Raw genomic sequence first — 20,038 nt, forward strand, 5'->3', positions numbered from 1 at the left:
GGACCTGGCCTCAGCTCAAAGGCAAGGGCCGGTGACCGGCTTCTCCTGCCAGCTGCTCCATCTTCACCTGGCTCTGACATCAGACTCACAGGTACCAAGGTGACATAGAAATAAGTTACCGAGGTGCAAACCTTGACCAGAGACACTAGCAAGTTAATTCTGTGTTTCAGTATTGCCCGTGGCTTGCACTGCTTGCATCCGTGTCCCCGAAAGGTTTACTATCCTTACTTAATCCCCCTGCAGCGGGCTGAGGATGCTTTGTGTTGGTACGTGTGTATTCAGCCAGATGCTTCTTAAAAATTAGAGTGCATGCAGAGGTGACATAAGAAATCTAATGCTGGATGTACATTCTCCCTCTGGTAACCAGCCTGGAGCTGCCAGCATTTGTCTGGTAAATATGAAGAGAAGTCAGCTGCTTACTTGAGGGGAGAAAAGCAACCTCCAGGCTGCGAAATATGTTTTCACAATCTTTATAATGCAGTGAGACAAATGGGAACAGAGACCTTTGTTCAATTCTCTCAAATTTTGGAAAGTAAACAACGTTTTGGAACAGTGCTTATAATTTCAACATAGTGTAGCCCATTTAATATATAGTGGATTAGTGCCTGTTCTGGCAGAATTTGATCTCCTAGGACTTTTTGTGAGCTGCTGTAAGAAAGGAAGGAGAAAAAAAAAAAGAAAAAAAGAGATAAAAAACATTAATTGTGCAGCAGACCCAGAGTTTCCCCTGAATGGATTTTAAAATCCCCGGGTTAGGTTGGTTAGAGACTGAATGAATCACATTTATAAAGAGACTCAATCAGTTAAGAAGAAACTGTCACTGGTGCCAGTTGCTTTCATAATCTCTTAACCACGGTATGGGAATGCACAGTACTGGGAGTGAGGAGGCAGTGAGGAGGTAATAAGTAGTGCAGTAGTACAGTATCATCAAACACAGAAGACTGGAAGTAAGTTTCTTTGTTTTCCTCTGTTTTGTTTTGTTTTCATAAAGCTAGATTCAAATATAAGCACACCAAGATATTGTTTTAAAGTATGCAAGCACACATGTACAGATATGTATACTCAAACATATACTGGCACTCTATGTAATTTACATTGCAAGGAGTAAGCAGTAGTTTCCCTGAGGCATTATGTGCACATGGAGTTTGCCAAATGGATGCATTAATCGGCATTCCACACAAAACCACAGCGTACATCACACTAAAGCATCAGGAAACCATGGGGAAAAAGCAATTAGAATTTTTTTCCAGGGATTTCTCCCTTACCCAACATGTAAGGCTGCAGCACTTGAGACGTAGCAGACTCAAGAATTTCACTTTACTTGTGGTGCAAGTTACCTGCTTGTCTGAAAAGAGCTTCTCTTGTACCTAACAAAAAGTTTCGGGAGTACTCTGCTGGTGAACATAATAGAAACAATTCAAGTAGACTGACAAAATAAGCTAACATTGCAGTAGTAAATCATTTTGTCAATATCCAGATTTCACATTAAATGCCCCTACACTTCAGTAAGAGTTTAACTCAAAAGAAGTTTAGAGGAGTTGTTATTCCATCAAACATCCAACTGCTGAGTACTAATTTTGGCTACTTATGTTGATACAGGCAGAAGAGATGGTCTGTTGTCTTTGTATAAATATTGATAAATATCGATAAAATCTGATTTGCTACATTTATATACTATTCTATAAATGAGGTAGTTGCATATAATGACTAATCTCTATTTTCATAAAATGGAACAGCGTTCGCGTTACAGAACATGCAGAAATATATTTTACTGCTTTTATGACATTTATGGTTCAGTTGCTGCTGAGAAAGATGAAGCTCTTCATAAAATCAAAATTGAATATTTTCTAGATTGCTCAAGTCTAATCAACTGTCCTAGCACTTATTTCTCAAAGGAGTAAAAAGCAAGCAGTAGCAATGGCATTTGCTGGTGCAGGAACAGTTTGATGGGGTTTTTTTACGTTATTTTTTTTCCTCTTTTTGTTTGAAGTCAGTTGTTAGTCAGGTCTGCCTCATCCAGGGAAGGGAGTAAGGTGGAGAGGGGTGTCAGTCAAGGTCATAAACAGCCTTTACAAGAAGGCTTCAAGGGATAGACAACTAGTTCAGCAAACCAAGCCTGAAAGAGATTGTGTTAAAGAAACAAACCCTCAATAGCTTCAAAACTTAAAAAAAAAGGAGTAACAATCTAGTCAGTATTCTCCAAGAGAAATGCAGAGACAAGCAGATTCTTACGTGAATATTAGGACAGAAAAATATTTTAAGACCAGTGATAAAATATTCAACCAGGACAGAATCTTTTTAACATTCAGAGGAGAGTATTCAGGACCAGCATCATTTCACTCATTACAGATGAGCAAACACAAGCATTATAATCACCATCACCACCACTTATCATTTTTAGCCTCTGGAGACCACAGCCAGGACCAGCACTCCACTGTGCTGGAGACTCTACCTACAGATGAGGAGAGGCGTTCCTTGCTCTGAAGAGCTTATAATTTAAAAAGGCGAAACAAAAAAAAGGAAAGTGTATAACTCCCTCTGTGCAAGTAAGTACAGGGAAGTTGGTTCAGCACAACCTGAACATATTGGAGATTGTCTATACAGTGGAGATGGAAACTGGACACAGGCTAAAACAGCAAGCTGGGAACATTTGGAGCAAGGGTTCTTTTTGTTTGTTTTGAGGGTTTTGTTTGTTTTTACAACAAGATAGATCACCCCACAATTCAATTATTTACGTAGTAACAATCACTTCACCTCTAAAATAAAAACAGTATTTGCATGGCAGAGACTCAGAAGAGAAGTAAATGTGAACATCATCATCAACCTTAGGCTTGAAAAAGATAACCTTTTGGCTTTTATCCCATTATCTTATTCTTCATGGCATGACGTGGGGTTTTCTGATTGCTCTGGACAGACCACACTAATATAAACTGATTTGGCTCTTTGACCGTTACATCTCTCTCTCTGCTGGAATTCAGAGAGAATGGGTCTGAAAATGGACTCAGGGATACTCACTAGATATAAGCCAGTCATAAGAGGCAGTTTACACATTGGGTTCACAGAGCTGACTTAAAGACTCAAAGAGAAAATACACTAATTTTCTCTTAACTCTAGAAGAAATCTTATAACAAATTACTCCCAATACGTTTTGTCTCCTCAAACTCCTTCCTAAAGGAGAACATGTTCTGTTACTGCCCTCTCTATTTTTTTACTGGACCAAGCTCTTTATCTACCTCTAAAGAAAGACTCTGGGTTGACAAAATTATTTTCTCGAGCAATCATACTGCTCTGTCGGATGCCTCTCAGAACAACCTGGGTTTAACTGAAAAGCAGATCGCATGAATCCCTTGTTACTTCTTTTATCTCTTCACTGGATTTGCTCTCTAATACACAGGAAAGACTTTTCTTAAATGGAGTTTCAGTCAGGACGTTTAGTCCGGCCTTTTGCCATTTTGCAGAGGCCTCTGGGCTTTTCTGCCTTTTTCCTCTCTTCTCTCTCTCTTTGGGATCAGCTGCTGGGACCAGGCTGTTTCCTAGGACTGGCTGCTCAGCGTGTTCATGAGGAATTGCCTTTATTATCTTTTATTTCTATTATATATGTATTTACTAGGAGTGTATTAGTATTTTGTTATTTTACTAAACTGTGTTTATCTCAATCCATGTTTCTCCCTTCCCTTTTGATTCTCTCCCTTGCTGGGGGCGAGCGAGCGGCTATCGTAGTTGTATTGCTAGCTCAGGTTAAACCACAACAGAGACACAGCTGGCTCTGCCCAGGGCCATGCAGCAATGTCTGCTCTATGATCTCTAGTGTCCTGTGTTCCAGAAACATGGTGCAGGGATTTACTTACAATCCAGACCTGCAGAGAGCCACATTCATGTTCCAGAGTCTATTTGTTTGGGTCCCGTACTTTACCTAAATTGGGACCTACTCCCTCCTCACCCTCCTCCCCCACCACCATCTAAGAGCAATAAACAGAGGCTAAGAATGCAGACATTTATTACAAAAAAAGAGGTATTCTGAGCATCACTGGAGCCTCTTCAACTAACACACCTTCTGCTCTTTGGTGAATCTTTTCACTTCTCAGGAAGGAGTTTGTCCCTGTAAGATGATGAGTATTTGAGGGTTTGAACCTGCCAAGAGTAAATGTATACGGATGACAGTATATAATTAATTTGCTATATGTGACTCCTATGACACAAGAAAGGTTACAAAAAGAATTACACTAGCTTTCTCCAGTCTTATGTTTGGGACCTTGAACTGTGTATCGAGCAAAATTAAATCAATTCCACTTATGTAGCTAGGCAAGTTTCTAATTAACACTCACTAGTGAACTCAGTTAACATTAGTTATCCCACAAACAAACAAACTCCCCCCACCAAACAAAAACAAAAACCCAAACAAACGAAAACGTCAACCAACCAATCAACCAAAAAAAAAAAAAAAAGAAAGAAAAGAGAAAGAATAAAAGTTTTGTCAGCAGGTAACAGTCTGAGACTACAACCATCTGCCAGTTTGGCATGTTTTTCTAAATAATAGTTGCTGTGAGAAAGAAAGACGAGACAGAGACCATACAAGGAAAAAAAAAAATTCCTTACTAAATTATTAAACTTTTAAAAATAGTGCGAAGAGGGAATTTCATTAGGGTGGGAAACAGCATGTCTTAAGGTTACATGAGATTTAATCCAAGTGATTAATGGCTTAATTTTCAAATTTGCTGAGCACCTGTATTTCCAACATGCTGACTTCAAAAGAATTTTTGGGTGCTCAGAACTTCTGTAAATTAGGTCATAGTGACTTCTCCAAGGTCATACCATAGTGGCTGATGACGAAACTGAAAATAGATGCTGCTCTCCAGGGTCTCAGTTCACAATTATATAGTAACCTCTGGAGAGCCCACTTCAATGTTTTAAGAGTGAGTATTCCAGCTAAAATCAGGACTATATGATGCTGGTTCTTCTCTGCATACATAGCAGAGATATTTCTATCTGAAAAACTCATAATTTAAGTGACATTTACAGAAGGATTTTTTTTTAATTGTTAACAACCTATGCTAAATATATGAAAAATGAATACTTTCAAATTACATTATTTGGTAAATAGGTGACGTGGCAAAACGGAGATTTGTGTTTGGTCAGAATAAGAAAGAACAACCAGAGGAGCACATCAGTAACAATTAAACACAGGACAAGTCCCCTGTTGCTCCTCTGTCACACGTTGTCAACAATATTTTTTTTCATAGTGCCTCTATGTAATGCTTGTCAGAGAAAAAATACACAGTAAGACAGTAGAATGGCCTCAATCAATCAGAAAATTCAAGCTCCAGTTTTAAAGAGAAAAATAGGACATCAGCTTCCATCTTTTACCTGTGGTTTCACCAATGGCACTGCACGGAGTTTCTTGACTGCGTCAGTAATGTCTCTGGTTTCCACAAAACAGAGGACACTGCAGATTGCTTTAACCAATTCAATAACATTATCAACTTTATGCTGTTGAGAGCAAAGAAAGAAAAAAAAATCAAACAGTAGATACACACCATTTATCAGAAATGCCTTCCCATAAACTTCATTCCAGTGACTATGTGAATACGTAGAAAACAATATCTGCTCATGCAAAATTCAAACACATCATGCATTAGTCTGGCTATGCTGGAATTGTTAGTGACCAATAGTTTCTAAAGACAGCATGATTTTTGTTGAATTCCAATTCTCTTCCACAAAATGTGCCTTGTTGAAAACTGTGACAAATTTAGTATCTGACCGATTTTGAGGCAAAACATTGGTTTGTTTGAACTTCAGGAGCATAGAAGCACCATAAAGAAACTCCTGGGAAAACCTGAACCCAAATGATTCACAAACCTTCTGAGGTTTTTATGATACTACAAATTTATCCCTGCTATTGTCTCCTACCCATCTCTGTGAGAGCTGGCAGACAGCCACGTTCCTCCTAAAAATAGTGACTGTGTGGGAGGCTGCATAATCTGACACCCGTGGACTGGGTACTTCTGCAACTAGCTTTTCTGCGATATATATATACACACACACTATTAAATCTTATTGATAATAAATTTAGATCTTTAAATATTACCATATGAAAAAAATCTCTAGATGAATAATCTCAGAAACACTTTGGGGAATTCACGAAAAAAAATTTCGATCCCAAAGGAAGGAAAACGCAGTCTTCAAATATCAAGTACCCTGTGTTCAGGAAAATAAATTAAAATTCGTGGGTTTCCTGCACAGCTATATGGCTTCATTAAACCTTAAAGTACATTCTCTGAACAAGTAGAAGTTCTCCTGTAAATATTCTCCATGTTTCTGTACTGATAAACATTCCTTTTAGTATGCTACGGCATGTCTATATACTGATAAAACTATTTCTCTAACTCATCTATGTCATGCCTGAAAAAGAAAAAAATGTACCAAGATGAACTTTCTATTTTCAAGCTTAAGGACTACATCCAGACTGTACTGAGAAGGTTACCATTCATCATTAATACAAATAAATATAAAAATATACTGAGGTTACAAATTACACATTACCTGACTGGAGCAGAACTAAAGCAGGAATTAATTACATAAAATATCCTCAAACATTAGGTGGTCAGAATTCTTTAAATACAAGTTGTTGGGGTTTTTGTAGTCATTAAAGACAGCAACACCTTTTCATAATAGAGGTTCTAGAGAGAAAAAGGCTATGGCTGACTGTGATCTCTTGAGAACTTTAGACCTCCTTTTGGTCTGAAGTTGATCCACCCTTCTGCCAGTGCATTTCCTTTCTTTCATATTTCTTTCCTACCACTTAGATTTTTTAATTGAACTCTTGCAGGATTTCCTCTCTATGCACACATACATTACCAGCAGAAGTACAAATGTATAAAAATGGCATAGCTTGTTACCACGTATAACATTGAAAAAATAAAGCATTACACGTGCTGGTTTACTGTGCAGTTGTTGGAATGCATATATATACACACACATATTTTTTAATTCATATATATATATAGTTTGTAATTAGAAATTAAATAAAATCCTAATTTAGTATTTAATTTAAATACACTTCAATTTAGCTTTTTCTTCTTCACAAGTGGATATGGATTATCAGAACATAATAAATGTCTATAAAGACACATTCATGCAGCACAATTTCTGAGCAGTATAGGAGCAATAGACATACACAAGAGTAATCCCTGAGTAGAGAAACAGCTATACTGCTGGACAGAAAAAAAAAAAAAATCTGAAACAAAACACAAAAAAACCCCCCAAGAGTTTATATATTTTTGCATGTATAAATGCTGTCTTGCAAAAAGAGTTGAATATCTTGAGGATTGTGTTCATTTCTGTATAATATGCTATTCCATGTAGAAATAAATTAACAAAGTACTTAATATTTTATAGACGCTATTATACCATAGATTTTGTTTATATGGTTCCAAGGAGCATATTGCAGATTAAGGAGAGCAAGCATATTAAAACATTGTGTAATACTGTATACTATGAATGATGGCTTCTTTCACACTATTTCTCTTTTTGCATATTATCATGTAAAGGCTTTTTCTTTTCCACATGTAGATATATTACATGGATTTTTGTCCCAAAGAGAGGAAGACAGAAATTCATTTCTTACAGAAGTTTTAAATTTTCTGAAAGTCCGGAAGAATTATAGTCAACATCTTGTAAACGTTTTTTTCACTTTACATATTTAAATACCAGCAGAACCTTTGAAGGACATTTTTGTGCTTAAAATATTTATATGACAAAAAATGCTACTTCATTTTAGAACTTCTACACTTTGTATTAAAAATTTACAAAGTTTTCTCTCCACATTAATAGTAAATTCTGAATAGATTTGAAAATGAAGTGCGTGTCAAGTGCTTATCAGGGCAATCAGAATGGCTAGTTGTCTGACTGCACACACTTTTTGGGATCACTCCTTACATTTCAACCCCAACAGCACCAATCCCACCCTCGCCTTACACTAAATATCCTAAACTTTTTAACTTCTTTTTTTTTTCATTTTCATTTTATAGAGGCATTATCCATCATAAAATAAATGATAATGACAGTGGGCTTTTCATATGAGCGAGAAGCATTGGTATCTCCAAGACTTTTTAACAGACAGCCTTAAACAAGTAAAGTTGGAAGGAAGTAGATAAATGTGGAAAAAAAAAAAAAAGTGAAAATCAACATAATAATTCTCATGTAACCATGGGATAGGGGGCAGTTATAAAGATCCCAATTTTAACCCTTCTTAAAGGAATCTAACCAGATGTTAGAGAAAATAAGTAAACAAGGAGTCAACCAGCAAATAAAGGGTTCTCATTTTTTGCTTTACTACATATTTATGACTATAACTTTTTATACTACAGCTCCATAATTTTTCAAGCCACTTATTAAAGCAAAGCAGTAACACTAGTTTTAATTATTATAGATTGGAAAAAGCCCCATTCACTCTGGTGCCTCCGAACAAAAACATCTGCATGGTGATCTGACCTATGTCATTGACTTGAAATCCCAGTCTTTTAACCAATTCATATGAGCTTTATTGAGTGTCCCTGTGTAGAAAAGACCTCGTTAAAAAAATAAACTATGGAGAAATTTAGCTCTAGAGTAACACATGCATATTTGTTGCATAGCATGAATATTTGAAAAATGTCCTGTCTTCCCTTTATAAAAAGTTAATGATCTCAAGTAATTGCTTACTCAAGGTAAAAACCCTTAGCAAAAATAAATTTAAGAGTGCTTCATTATAGGTTTGAGGAATATCTACAGACCATCAGTTGCAGAGGGTGGATTGTAATGCCTCATTAATGTTGAGATTATAGCTTTCTTTGAATTTGGAATCTTCTTACTTTAGGCCCTAAAATTTCAAGTAAGTGTAACTACACTGATGGGTCTACTTCAGTAAATAAATACATATGCACAGTTGAGTTTAGGGACCTCAGTCTTCCAAATGGTTATGACTGCATCACATTTTATACACTAAATAGTCCCCTTTGATAAGTTGCTTACAAAGGAAAGTTCAGTGAATACCTACCCACACAGTAGCAAAACTAGAGCTTTACTTTTTAGCTAGGCACAGCTCAACAGCTTTTAAATTTGTATGCATTTTGCAAAAGAAAAGTGTCAAAGATTTACATTAAAATGTAGAATATTTTTATCCACATTTACGTATATTAATATATATATTTATATTCATGTACATGTTTGTATGCATATGTGCATTTATATATGTGTATATGTGCATTTATATATTTGTGTAATGTATACACACTTGTATGTATGTATGTCTTCTGGCTATTCTAAATAGAAATACCCATGGATCAAGAATACCCAGAGAGATTAAAATCTGGCATTGAATACGGGTGACAGATTTCTGAAACAAAGTAAGAATTCTATGCTTTAAATACATTTCAAAGAAATTCATACTTCAGCATAATGAGTTATAACTCTGGAAGGGAGTCACTGGAATATCTCCACCTTACATCGGCATTTTTTGATTTTACTAACATACTTTATTTTCCTTCTAGTTCCAAACCCTAGAAAGTCAGTTAGCATGACAACCTGAAACTCAGACCAAAATAGCCATTTTGGTTTCTTCTAAGCTATCACTCAAATAGCATTTGTCCTTTATACAACTGTCCTTAAAACATCAGTTAGCAGAGAAGGTTACCTAAGAGATTTTTTTCCTTCAAGCATATAACATTCAATTGGCAGCCCACAATACTTCAAAATAAAGCTCTTACCAGTTTTGCTGCCTAAACCTAATCCTGCAAAGTATCGCATGCTTGAATATATATCCTAGATACGTAAACTTGTGGGTTCGCAAAATCAGGGAGAGATTTTGCAGATACATATAGTGTATTATACACCTACTAATTCCAAATATTACACTGCCAACCCAAATCATCCTGGTTTTATTTACAAGTTCCTTGACACTTAGAAACAGTCACCTTTGATATTTTAAATCTGTAGCACTTTGTTCCTAATCTCAAGCCAAGTTTTATTAAGAGAATTTATATCCTTTCAAAGTCAGGTTAAACAGCCTTAATTAAAAGTCTTCGTTAATTGCATTTGAGACAGATTAATAATTAGATGCCTTTCACATAGAATTTAATGGTTTCCTGGTATAACAAACTGAGAATAAATACCTCATTTTGCAATAGATATTCCACTTGACTTCTATATTTCGCAATAAGTGAAACAAGGTTTTGCCTGGAAATCAAAATAAAGAAAAACCATCAGGTTAATAACAACTGGATAAAGAGAACAGGTTTGATTTTTTTCTAACATTCTATAAATTGGGAGTAGTTTAATTGACAGTGATTTTATGTTAGTATGAAGACAAGTGCTTATGTAGACATCATATAATTCAGTCTGGATCTCCATGGGTTTTTAGTAGTCATTTGCCACGAACCATAGATATAAAATTCTACTTATACCTGGAGGATACACATGGCCCAAGTGAAAGAACTCCACTAAGCAATTTGCTATTTCATTGTCTCCTGAAATCCAAATCCCATTGATTTTACTCTTGAAGGTTAAGCAAGTGCTTAAATATTACCTTGAAAAAGGATGGACTTTAATACATGCTACAATGCCTTGTTTCTCAATTGCATCACAGACTAAAGCTGTAGAGAATCAGGCAAAACTTCTAAAAAACATGTGGGAAAGCTCTAAGTTTCAAAAGTGCACACGAAGTCTCCAGTATCAAACTGTATATTATAAAAAGGGACACCATTACTACATAACTCATTAAACTTTACTTGCTTACAGTTCTCAAGTTAACATGCTCAAACTGTTCAGCAACTACCTTTTCCAGAGTATTACCTAAGCTACGACTTTGTTTTACTCCTGTAGATAGACATATACCACTCTGTAGTCCCATGCCTTTGTCATGCTCAGAAGTTACCACAAAGTTGGTACAGGCAGATAGCTGTGCCTCAGCGAAGCTTCACTAAATTAATGAGGATTCTGAACAGGAGTATACAGCTCTCTACACTGAACTCCAGGACAGAAACTTCAGCTGTAAATCTCACCATTTCAGAACCACAGACTCTAAGTGCCACCCTCAACAGATAACCACAATCAGAGTTCAGCTTTCAAGAAGCATTTGTGTAATTTTCTGTGTTTCAAGCACAGTGAAGTTTTAGCTGTCATTTATTTGTAAGTTGGAACAAAACAAATAAGGTGCCTATGAGACCATGGCTAAGGTTGTTACAAACAGGAACGCACCTTCCCTTTCCTTTAACAGCCTCCTCTGTAGGGTCAGATCTTCAGGAAAGGGTATGGAAACCTTCATTCACACTTCCACACTCTGCCTAGCCTACTGATTCACAAAACAGACACATTATTGCTTGGATGGTACTTAGTGGCAGGGTTTGCATGTTGCTAGGGTTTGCATGTGCTTTTATGAAAAAGCAGAAATCTCAATTTGTGTTCTTTCTTCAATGTTTATTTGGTTTACTCTGTCACTTTACCCTTTACTTTCTTTTTTTTTTTTCCCTCATATTTCCCATTGACTCTTTGTATTAGCATTCTCTCTCTTCAGAAGTCTTAGAAGGATTTTCCTCCCTTTCACTGTTTGGTAGCTGAAAGTCACCAAAGTATTTTGATTGCTTCAGAGCAAATGGACTATTGTTTACAGAGTAATTGTGTGTGTCCTCATATCTCAGCTGGGCTAACTGAGCAATCAGAGATTAGGGTTGCAACTATAGTCCAAAGTACAGGTTTCATGGTATGTGGTTAGACTTCCATTATATATATTGTATATATATTGTAAGTCAAAAGAAGGAAAGAGAGTCATTGCACTGAAATCATCACAAAGAACAGAGGAGTGCTGGGTGGCCTACCCTGTGCTAATCCCAGAGTGCATCTTCCCGTAGATGTCTACTGTTCACTTCCTCCTACAGATGGTTTTGCCTTTACAGCTTTTTATTTCCCATCTGCAGTAGCCTTATCTAGCCAGGCAGTTTGTGTGTTGAGTAGCTGTCTGGCAATGCCTCCTGTAATCCTGTTAAATCATAGCTAATACAAGTTGTTGCTCTCTTTGACCAAGTCTCCAGGCATAACATCTTTTTCATGTGTTACCCAGCTCAAAAGTAGTTCTGGACATGTGAGCTTGCCTGGTTGCCGTGACGCATACAGGTAAGCATGTTTATTAGTATGCTTTGCCTAAATGCAGGCTTCAGAATAATTTCATAAGTTATAATACTAGTTCCAAAAACTAGCATATTTTCCATCAGCTTATTCTACCCTAGAGAATTTTCTGTATAAAGTAGCCATATTTTTACATAATTAATAGGAAACAAATCCAGCAACTTGTACCAACGATCAAAATACCTCTACTAATGCTATCCTGGATCTCTGACTGCTAGATAACTAATAATACCCATATGTTATCACACAAACATACCTCATACTAACTAGTACATCTCTGATAGCTGGGTATAAATATGGCAATGCTAACCAACCCATGAACATTCAGTGTTTCTTTGATATCTAGGAAATTTTTGGAGCTGGCAGGGAAGGGAGAAAAGAAATAGAGTACAAACAACTTGAGAGAGTCATTCTTAGATCCCAGCTGGTCTATATGGGAGGAAGAAGACAAGTATATAGCATATAGTTACAGCATTAATTTTTCAGTTTCCTGGCAGCAGCACCTATGATGGAGCAATGCTAGGTTTCCTTTCTAAAATGCTGTTTATCACTGTGCTGCATAACTAAGCTGTGCCTAACTGCATGGATCAGAGTAGTTATCATGTTATAGCTACTGTCACCTTAGTGGCAGAGATTATGGGCCAATGGACTGCAGTTCTTCCGATGTGCTCATTGATTTACATCATGTTTGATTTTCAAGCTATGAAAATCAGTGTGTGAAGTGATGCAGGGGCTGCCAGTTTTATTCGTTCACATTTCCTGTGAGAAAAAATCCGATTATTTCACAGGTAAGGTTCCAGTTCATTCTTTTTACTTCATGTCAAGCCAGTTCAAACAGTTTTTTTCCTTCTCTGTTGGATCTAACCAGACTGAGCATCTCAATCTATATGTTCTCCACAACACAAATGTTTGTGTGCTACAATCAGAAATGTAAATACAGCACATGCAGACAACCCTAAGCATTATTTTATTCAGCTAATCTAAATACTGACAGCTGTGAAGACACAGCAATATGGGAAAGTAATCTGCTGGCCTTCCCAGGTGCCAGGCACATTTGCACAGCCTGTGTTGAGCCCATGCTACTGCATCTCCATTCCACTCTATCCATCTACTCCATCTCAATTAAGGCCTAGCTAGATACAGAACTGAAGAATTATAACATGTTGCAAACATACATTCCAGTGCAGAATAAGCACAAAGACGTTGCACATTATGTTAGGAATAGCTGTTATGACTAGATATGATATCATTGACTGGCTGACTCATTAAAAAAAACCCAAAACAACAGAAAAAAACAAAAAAACCCCCACCCAAACAAACAAACAAAACCCAAAACCAAAACAAACAATGGTGACTCTGCTTATAAGAATAAGGGCTTTACTTTATGTCTTATCATATCATTTTGGTGATGCTTCAAACCTAAGTCCCTTCTCAACATAATTGTGCCAGTGCTTTCAGTTCAAACTAGTTGCCTCTTATGGGGAAAAAGGATATGTTAATACTGCTAAAAAAATTTGCTACAGGGAGCGATTTTTGATCCTTAAGTTAAGGAGTGCATGAAGACTTGTGTTCACAATATTGGAGTAGCCACAGTTAGATAGAACTGGCTGTGCACCCTGCACAGCGCCAAGTGGAAGGTTACTCCAGGCCCCCTACAGTGCTGCTAAGACATGTAGGGTTTTTTATTCCCAAAAAAGTGGGGGCTAACTTCAAAATGCTCAATATAACATGAGACAGTGGTCAGTCCTGAATCCAGTACCGTTTAATATCTTGCTTAATGACCTGGATGATTGGGCAGAGTGTACCCTCAGCAAGTTTGCTGATGACAAAAAACTGAGAAGAGGGCTGGTACACCAAAAGGTTATATTGCTATCCAGAGGGATGTCAACAGACTGGAGAAATGGGCTAACGGGAACCTCATGAAGTGCACCAAAAGGAAGTGCAAAGCCCTACACCTGAGGAAGAATAACCCCATGCACCAGTACATGCTGGGGGCTGACTGTCTGGAAAGTGGCTTTGCAGAAAAGGACCTGGCCAGTCCTTGTGGACGGGAAGCAGAACATGAACCAGCAATGTGCCCTTGCAGCAAAAAAGGCTAAATGTGGCTAAACATATCCCAGGCTGCACTAGGAGGAGCATTACCAGCAGGTTGAGGGAAGTGATCCTCGCCCAGGATGGTGAGGCCATACCTGGGACTACTGTGTCCAATTCTGGGCTCCTCGGTACAAGAGGGACATGGAGGTACTGGAGAGAGTCCAACGAAGGGCCACTAAGATGATGAAGGGACTGGAGACTGGGAAAAACTGAGAGCTGGGACTGTTTAAAATAGAGGAGAGTTCAGGAGGGGATGTTCTTGATGTATATAAACACCTGAAGGGAGGGTGCAAAGATGATGGAGCCAGGCTCTCTTCAGTGGTGCCAGGTGACAGGACAAGTGGCAATGGGCGCAAAATGAAATACAGGAGGTGCTGACAGTGACTGAGCACTGGCACAAGTTGCCCAGAGAGGTTGTGGAGTCTTCCTCCTTCAAGATATTCAGAAACCATCTAGACCTGTGTCCAGATGTTACCTGAGTCTTATACAAAGAAATAACTGCTCTTGTCTGTTTTGAATCTGCTACTTTCACTTCATGCTCCCTTTACCCTGCATTAGAAGATACAATAAATGATCCTTTCCTGCAGACATTCTCTGCGCTCCTCAGTTTCATAGACTTGTCATCTATAAAATACCCATCTTCTATTATCTCTTCATCAGGGTGAAGAATATTGTTACTTATTTATTTCTCATAAGGAAGGCATTTCATTCCTCTGAACATCTTTTCTGCCCTCCTCTTCACTTTTCAACTCTTACATTATATTTGAAATGGAAGAAGCAGAACTGCCATCCAAACTCAAGATAAATGAACACCCTACACTGATATTGTGGCATAATATTGGCTTCTGGTTTTCCACTTCTTCTATAATAACTCCTTTTTTTTTTTTTTTTTGGCAGTTGCTGTGCACCAAGCTGATATTCAGAACTACTTATTACAACCCCAAAAACTCACTCCTGGTGGTAAAAGTCAACTCAGAGCCTATGATTTCATATGTGAATGTAACACAGTTTCTTTCCATCTTAATTGATTTTCTCCAAATTTTATCTGCCATTTCATCATACATTCAACTCAGCATTGTAAAATCCTTCTGCAAATTATCACAGGCAGCTCCTGTGCATATTATGGACAGCCCACTTCTGTCACTTACCTGTTACCTCTTTTTTTCTCAGATAAGTTAGAAATGCAATTCAGAGCACAGGGTCTGACCACAGATCTTTCTGGGTCATCACTGCTGGAAAATGTTTTCTCCTACCCGTAAACAATCCATGGGACAAGCTGAAATAGTGATCAAACGCAGCTCAAGCTTTTACTTTTTCAATATTTGCTGAACTTGTGGTTGAAGAAAGAAATTATTTATTGCCTATGCTATCAGTTATTCATTGCCCTACAGTATCAGAGGAAATTTTGTGGACCACAGTTGATTTGCAGCTCAACATCTTTTATCACATATCCCCTTTGAATACTCTCTTTGCTGTGGAAAAGGCCACACACTTTGTATCACAAGAAATAAAAGTCAGTAAGTGGTGTGTGTATAGACTGGACGATTGGTTTGATCTCTTTATAGCAAGGACCAGAACGGAAATTTGGGCTGTGCTCCTAGGAAACCAGATGGCTTCTCAGTAAGCAACAGATATTCTCTTGAACAAGTCACTACCTCTCTGTTTTCCTCCATTTCCTAAATGGCAGGTGTGGCATTTACCATTCTTGAAAAAGCACTTTACAACACATTGATGAAAAACATTACAAAAAGTGTTAACAGCTTCTTTATCTAAGTGCATGAAACGGAACATAATGAAAGTTGAATGAGGAATCTATCTCATTTAGTGCTTGTCCATGGCAGGTTAGCTTTAGAGACAGATGCACTTTGAGTGCCAAGTAAAAACTTGTCATAGCCAGCCTCCATTAAAAAAAATAAACAAAATAAAACATCACTCAACTGTGAAAACACAGGCATAGTGAATAGCAAATCTGTTATTTTTACAGTATTTACTCTTGAAAATTCTCTAAGAGCAACATACACATGAAAATTATGACACCTTAATCCCAGGAATCCTTGAGAAACATGAAAGCTTTAATAAAACCTTAAATGACATGAAAGGGAGCAAATAGGGAAAAATTATACAGATCTAGAAATGATTGTTGATTTTTGCTAAGCAATCAATAAGTTCTGAAAATAAGAGCCTCAAACATTGAACCAATTCTCTTTCGCTTTGGCATCATTCCTGTCCCCAGTAGGTCGTCCTTTGGGGCCAGGAGGCTCACTACAAATATGAACAATTACAAATAGAAATACTGTTAAATACCAGTGTTCTTACCAAATCAGTCTCCAGGCACAAGTGCCTTCTAACAGCTGATTCACACTGAACCGTCTCTGGTCATCCTCAAGCTGTGGAAGAGAAGCATATAGTGGGATATAGTATTCTAATAAGAATGTATGTTGGAGAGGTTTGCTTGGTATTTTCCAAAGCCAGTATGTTCTTTTAGGAATGCTCAGAGCATTCAGGATGTTTTGGTCTGAATTTTTATTTGGTGAATCTCTCTCATGTTACACTGGGTTGTACTATACAGGAGGCCAAACCAGATTGTCACAGTAGTTCTTTCTAGCTACATACAGATTCAGACTATAGCCAGGCCTTGGTAGACCCTGCCTCTGCTTTCTCATTACAGGCAGCAGAAGGCACCCTTTCACAATGGCAATATATGCTAGTCGTGATGCAGAAATCAGTTTACATCGACAGTCTCTCTGCTGCTTTCTTTTCTGAGACACCATAATGGAGAGTATCTGCACCATCCTTTGCAAACCCTCTGAAGGAATTCTTCTCAGTGAAGAGTCACGGAGATGATCAAGGCACTTAAGCATTTTTTATATGAGAGGTGAGGCTAAGCTGGGACTGTTCAGTCTGGAGAAAGGAAAGCTCAAGGGGAATCTTATCAATACGTAAAAATATCTGATGGGAAATAATGAAGATAAGGGAGCCAGTCTCTTTTCAGTACTGCTCACTGACACAACAAGAGGCAAAAGACACAAATTAAAACACATGAAACTCCACCTTAACACAAGGAAAAAATATATATATTGCAAAAGTAGTCAAATACAGGAAGAAGTTGCCCTGACAGGCTGTGGAGTAGGTTTGAATATCTGCTGAGATATTCAAAACTTGACCACACATGGTCTGGGACAACCTGCTCCAGCTCAACCTCCTTGAGCAGAGGGATGGGACTAAATGATCTAATGAGGTCCCTTCCAGCCTAAACGATCCTGTGATTTTGCCTTATTTGACACATTGTGCTGACCAAATCTGTTCCCATTCAGAGACAGTCTTTCCTCCAGCCCTATGAATTTGTAGCCGTTGATGCCTCAACTCCTCCCACTCTTTGGAGGTAGCTCAGCCCACGCTAGGCATGTACGGCCAGCTTGCAGGCACCGCCATGTCCTGAAAATTCTGCCCTTTTCCTGACTCATGTTTGAGCCCATATCCCTATAACTCATAGGGAAAAATTACTGAGTGGCTTGTGACAAGCATGACCCCAAATTCACTGGTCAAGGATGCTAATGATACTTCTGAACAGGTAAAACCCTGAGAGGTTTTACATAAGCATCTAGTGATGAGCTTCTGTTTCCATAGTGGCTGGGACAGATGTCAGACATTATTCTTCCTAGTATCTCTAGAAATCCAAACGAGGGCTGAGACAGACGCAGCTTACGCAAGCAGGCTACGGCCTATTTATTTACTTGTGTATCCATCTAAAACATTTGTATGCTCAAAGGCAAAGCAAAGGACAGAAATTATATCTGGCCAAGGATACAGAAGAATCTGAAAGGTGACTCCATTTTAGCTTGGACTACACTAATGAAACTTTCAGGTTCCTTGTGAAGACAAAATGGTTTAACATTAAGCAAAACACTTCAGCAAGAAAAAAAAATCTTCTGTTCATATTGTTTTAACTTTCATACAACAAAAAAATAAAATTTTTAAAGAGTAAACAACATAATCCAACAGTGATGAAGTATGATTTATGACTTCCGCAACCCCTTAAACAAAATTTGAAAGAAATTTGCATTTCCTAAAAGAAAAAAAACAATTCTTTTACTTGCTTGGCTGAAAAAGCCTTCTCCAAATATTTTGAATGTTAGTGAATTCAGATATTGAAAGCTTGTTCAGAATAAGGTGACAACACTAGCATTTTTTTCTAGTTAATTGAAGTATAGCAGTGGTCTAAAGCTAACATTCCTTAGCAACTTGTGTCTCGGCTATGGTTGGATTCAATTTAAATACGTTAATTGACATCTGAATTAATTCACACTAATTCTGCTTTACATCATTATATAGAGGTTTGGCAATAGCATCATTTAAGGATCAGGATCTTGCTGAGCTAGATACGTTACAGATGTTCTGTAAAGAATTCCCATATGGAGTGCTACTATTTCTTTTATCACATAGTGGCAATAAGTGAAAGATTAATTAGATGAATGAAATGGAAGGAGGTGAAGGTAGGAAAAGCATTTTCATGCATTAAGCCTTGAATGTATGTGTCTTAGCCCTAAGCACTAACTCCACTTTGTCTGGGCATTTGCTTTTACATAATACAAATACCTGTGTTCCTTATCTCAGTGTATTGACATGAGAGTGCTAAATGTTATTATAAAGCAGAAGACAGGAAAAGTATTTGGGGGTTAAGGGATGCATTTGAGAGTAGATGGTCTTATTTCAGCTGATTTTGGAATCTGTCTCTGAACCCCACTGAGTTGCTCCTACAAAAATGACTACAAGACATACAAAATCAGCTTATGTTTCCTGAGTGCAGCACTAGTTATGCTACATATGGCTCTGACCTAATAACTGCTGGTTTTGTTCACAGCTTACGTCTTCTGTCCATACCATACTCTAAGCCTTGGAGCACCTGACCTCTGACAGCTATCATGCTGCTTCAATGAACACTAGAGGATGTGTTTAACACCTCAAGCCTTAAGAACATCTTGGAGTGCTACCATAATCAAAAGCATTCATTCATTCCAAGAAGGAAATAACACCAAGCACTCTAGAGTTGCTTGCTATAATATCATGATCTGATTTTGCTACTTCTAGACAGAGAAACAGTGAATCACATCCACCTTGAATCTCAGCAAATCATTCCCCTGCTTTTTCTTTAATTATTTTTAAAATCATATCACCCTATAGACAAGTAGTGTGCATGTTCTGCAAAATCCACTCTGCATTTTTATAATGTCTCTTCATGCTCAGCTGTCACACTTCCACCTCTGGAGACCTTACAAATAGCACAGCACATCTAAACTGAGCAATCAAAGGGGCAAGGCTTGAGCTACAGAACAAGATTGATGGATGACAAACTTCCTCCTTGATGTCTTGCACTGACAGGACCAGAGCACCAGAACACAGGGAACCATGAACTTGTAAATAATGTGACACAGACTGAAGGAGGGAGCCCTGAAGCTTAGAGAGAAATTAGATAGGTGTGACTGCTAGGAACCCAGAAGGCTTGAGGGGATCTGATGGACTAGGGCAAAAGGTGGGTGTTTGTGAATTATTTAGCACTGAATACATATGGGTGATTATTATATAGAAGAGCTGTCAAGATATGAATATGTTTCTGTGAAACTAGTTAAACTGCAACTTTAGTGGAGATTTCTATAAAATCACATATTCCAAAGTTCAAAATTTGGAAGGATGCTACCCATGAGCGAGCACAGATTAACACACACAAATAAACAGTAGCTGTGTATGCACATGACTGTCTGAAATAGCTGAAGAATCTTAAAACTCTCAA

The 20,038-nt window shown here is 37.7% G+C and overlaps 1 protein-coding gene across 1 annotated transcript in view; it reads right to left on the bottom strand.

Moving 5' to 3' along the window:
• PIK3C2G (phosphatidylinositol-4-phosphate 3-kinase catalytic subunit type 2 gamma) overlaps positions 1-20,038 on the bottom strand; it is a 199,692-nt gene that overhangs the window by 154,669 nt on the left and 24,985 nt on the right. Inside the window, exons 6-8 of the mRNA XM_065643202.1 lie at positions 16,567-16,637; positions 10,149-10,212; positions 5,365-5,487 (exon numbers count right to left, since the gene is read on the bottom strand). Coding sequence (XP_065499274.1) covers positions 5,365-5,487; positions 10,149-10,212; positions 16,567-16,637 — 258 coding nt within the window. The remainder of the gene's footprint in view (positions 1-5,364; positions 5,488-10,148; positions 10,213-16,566; positions 16,638-20,038) is intronic.

This window comes from Caloenas nicobarica, chromosome 1 (genome assembly GCF_036013445.1).
Source record: "Caloenas nicobarica isolate bCalNic1 chromosome 1, bCalNic1.hap1, whole genome shotgun sequence".
In the NCBI taxonomy this organism is placed as follows: domain Eukaryota; kingdom Metazoa; phylum Chordata; class Aves; order Columbiformes; family Columbidae; genus Caloenas; species Caloenas nicobarica.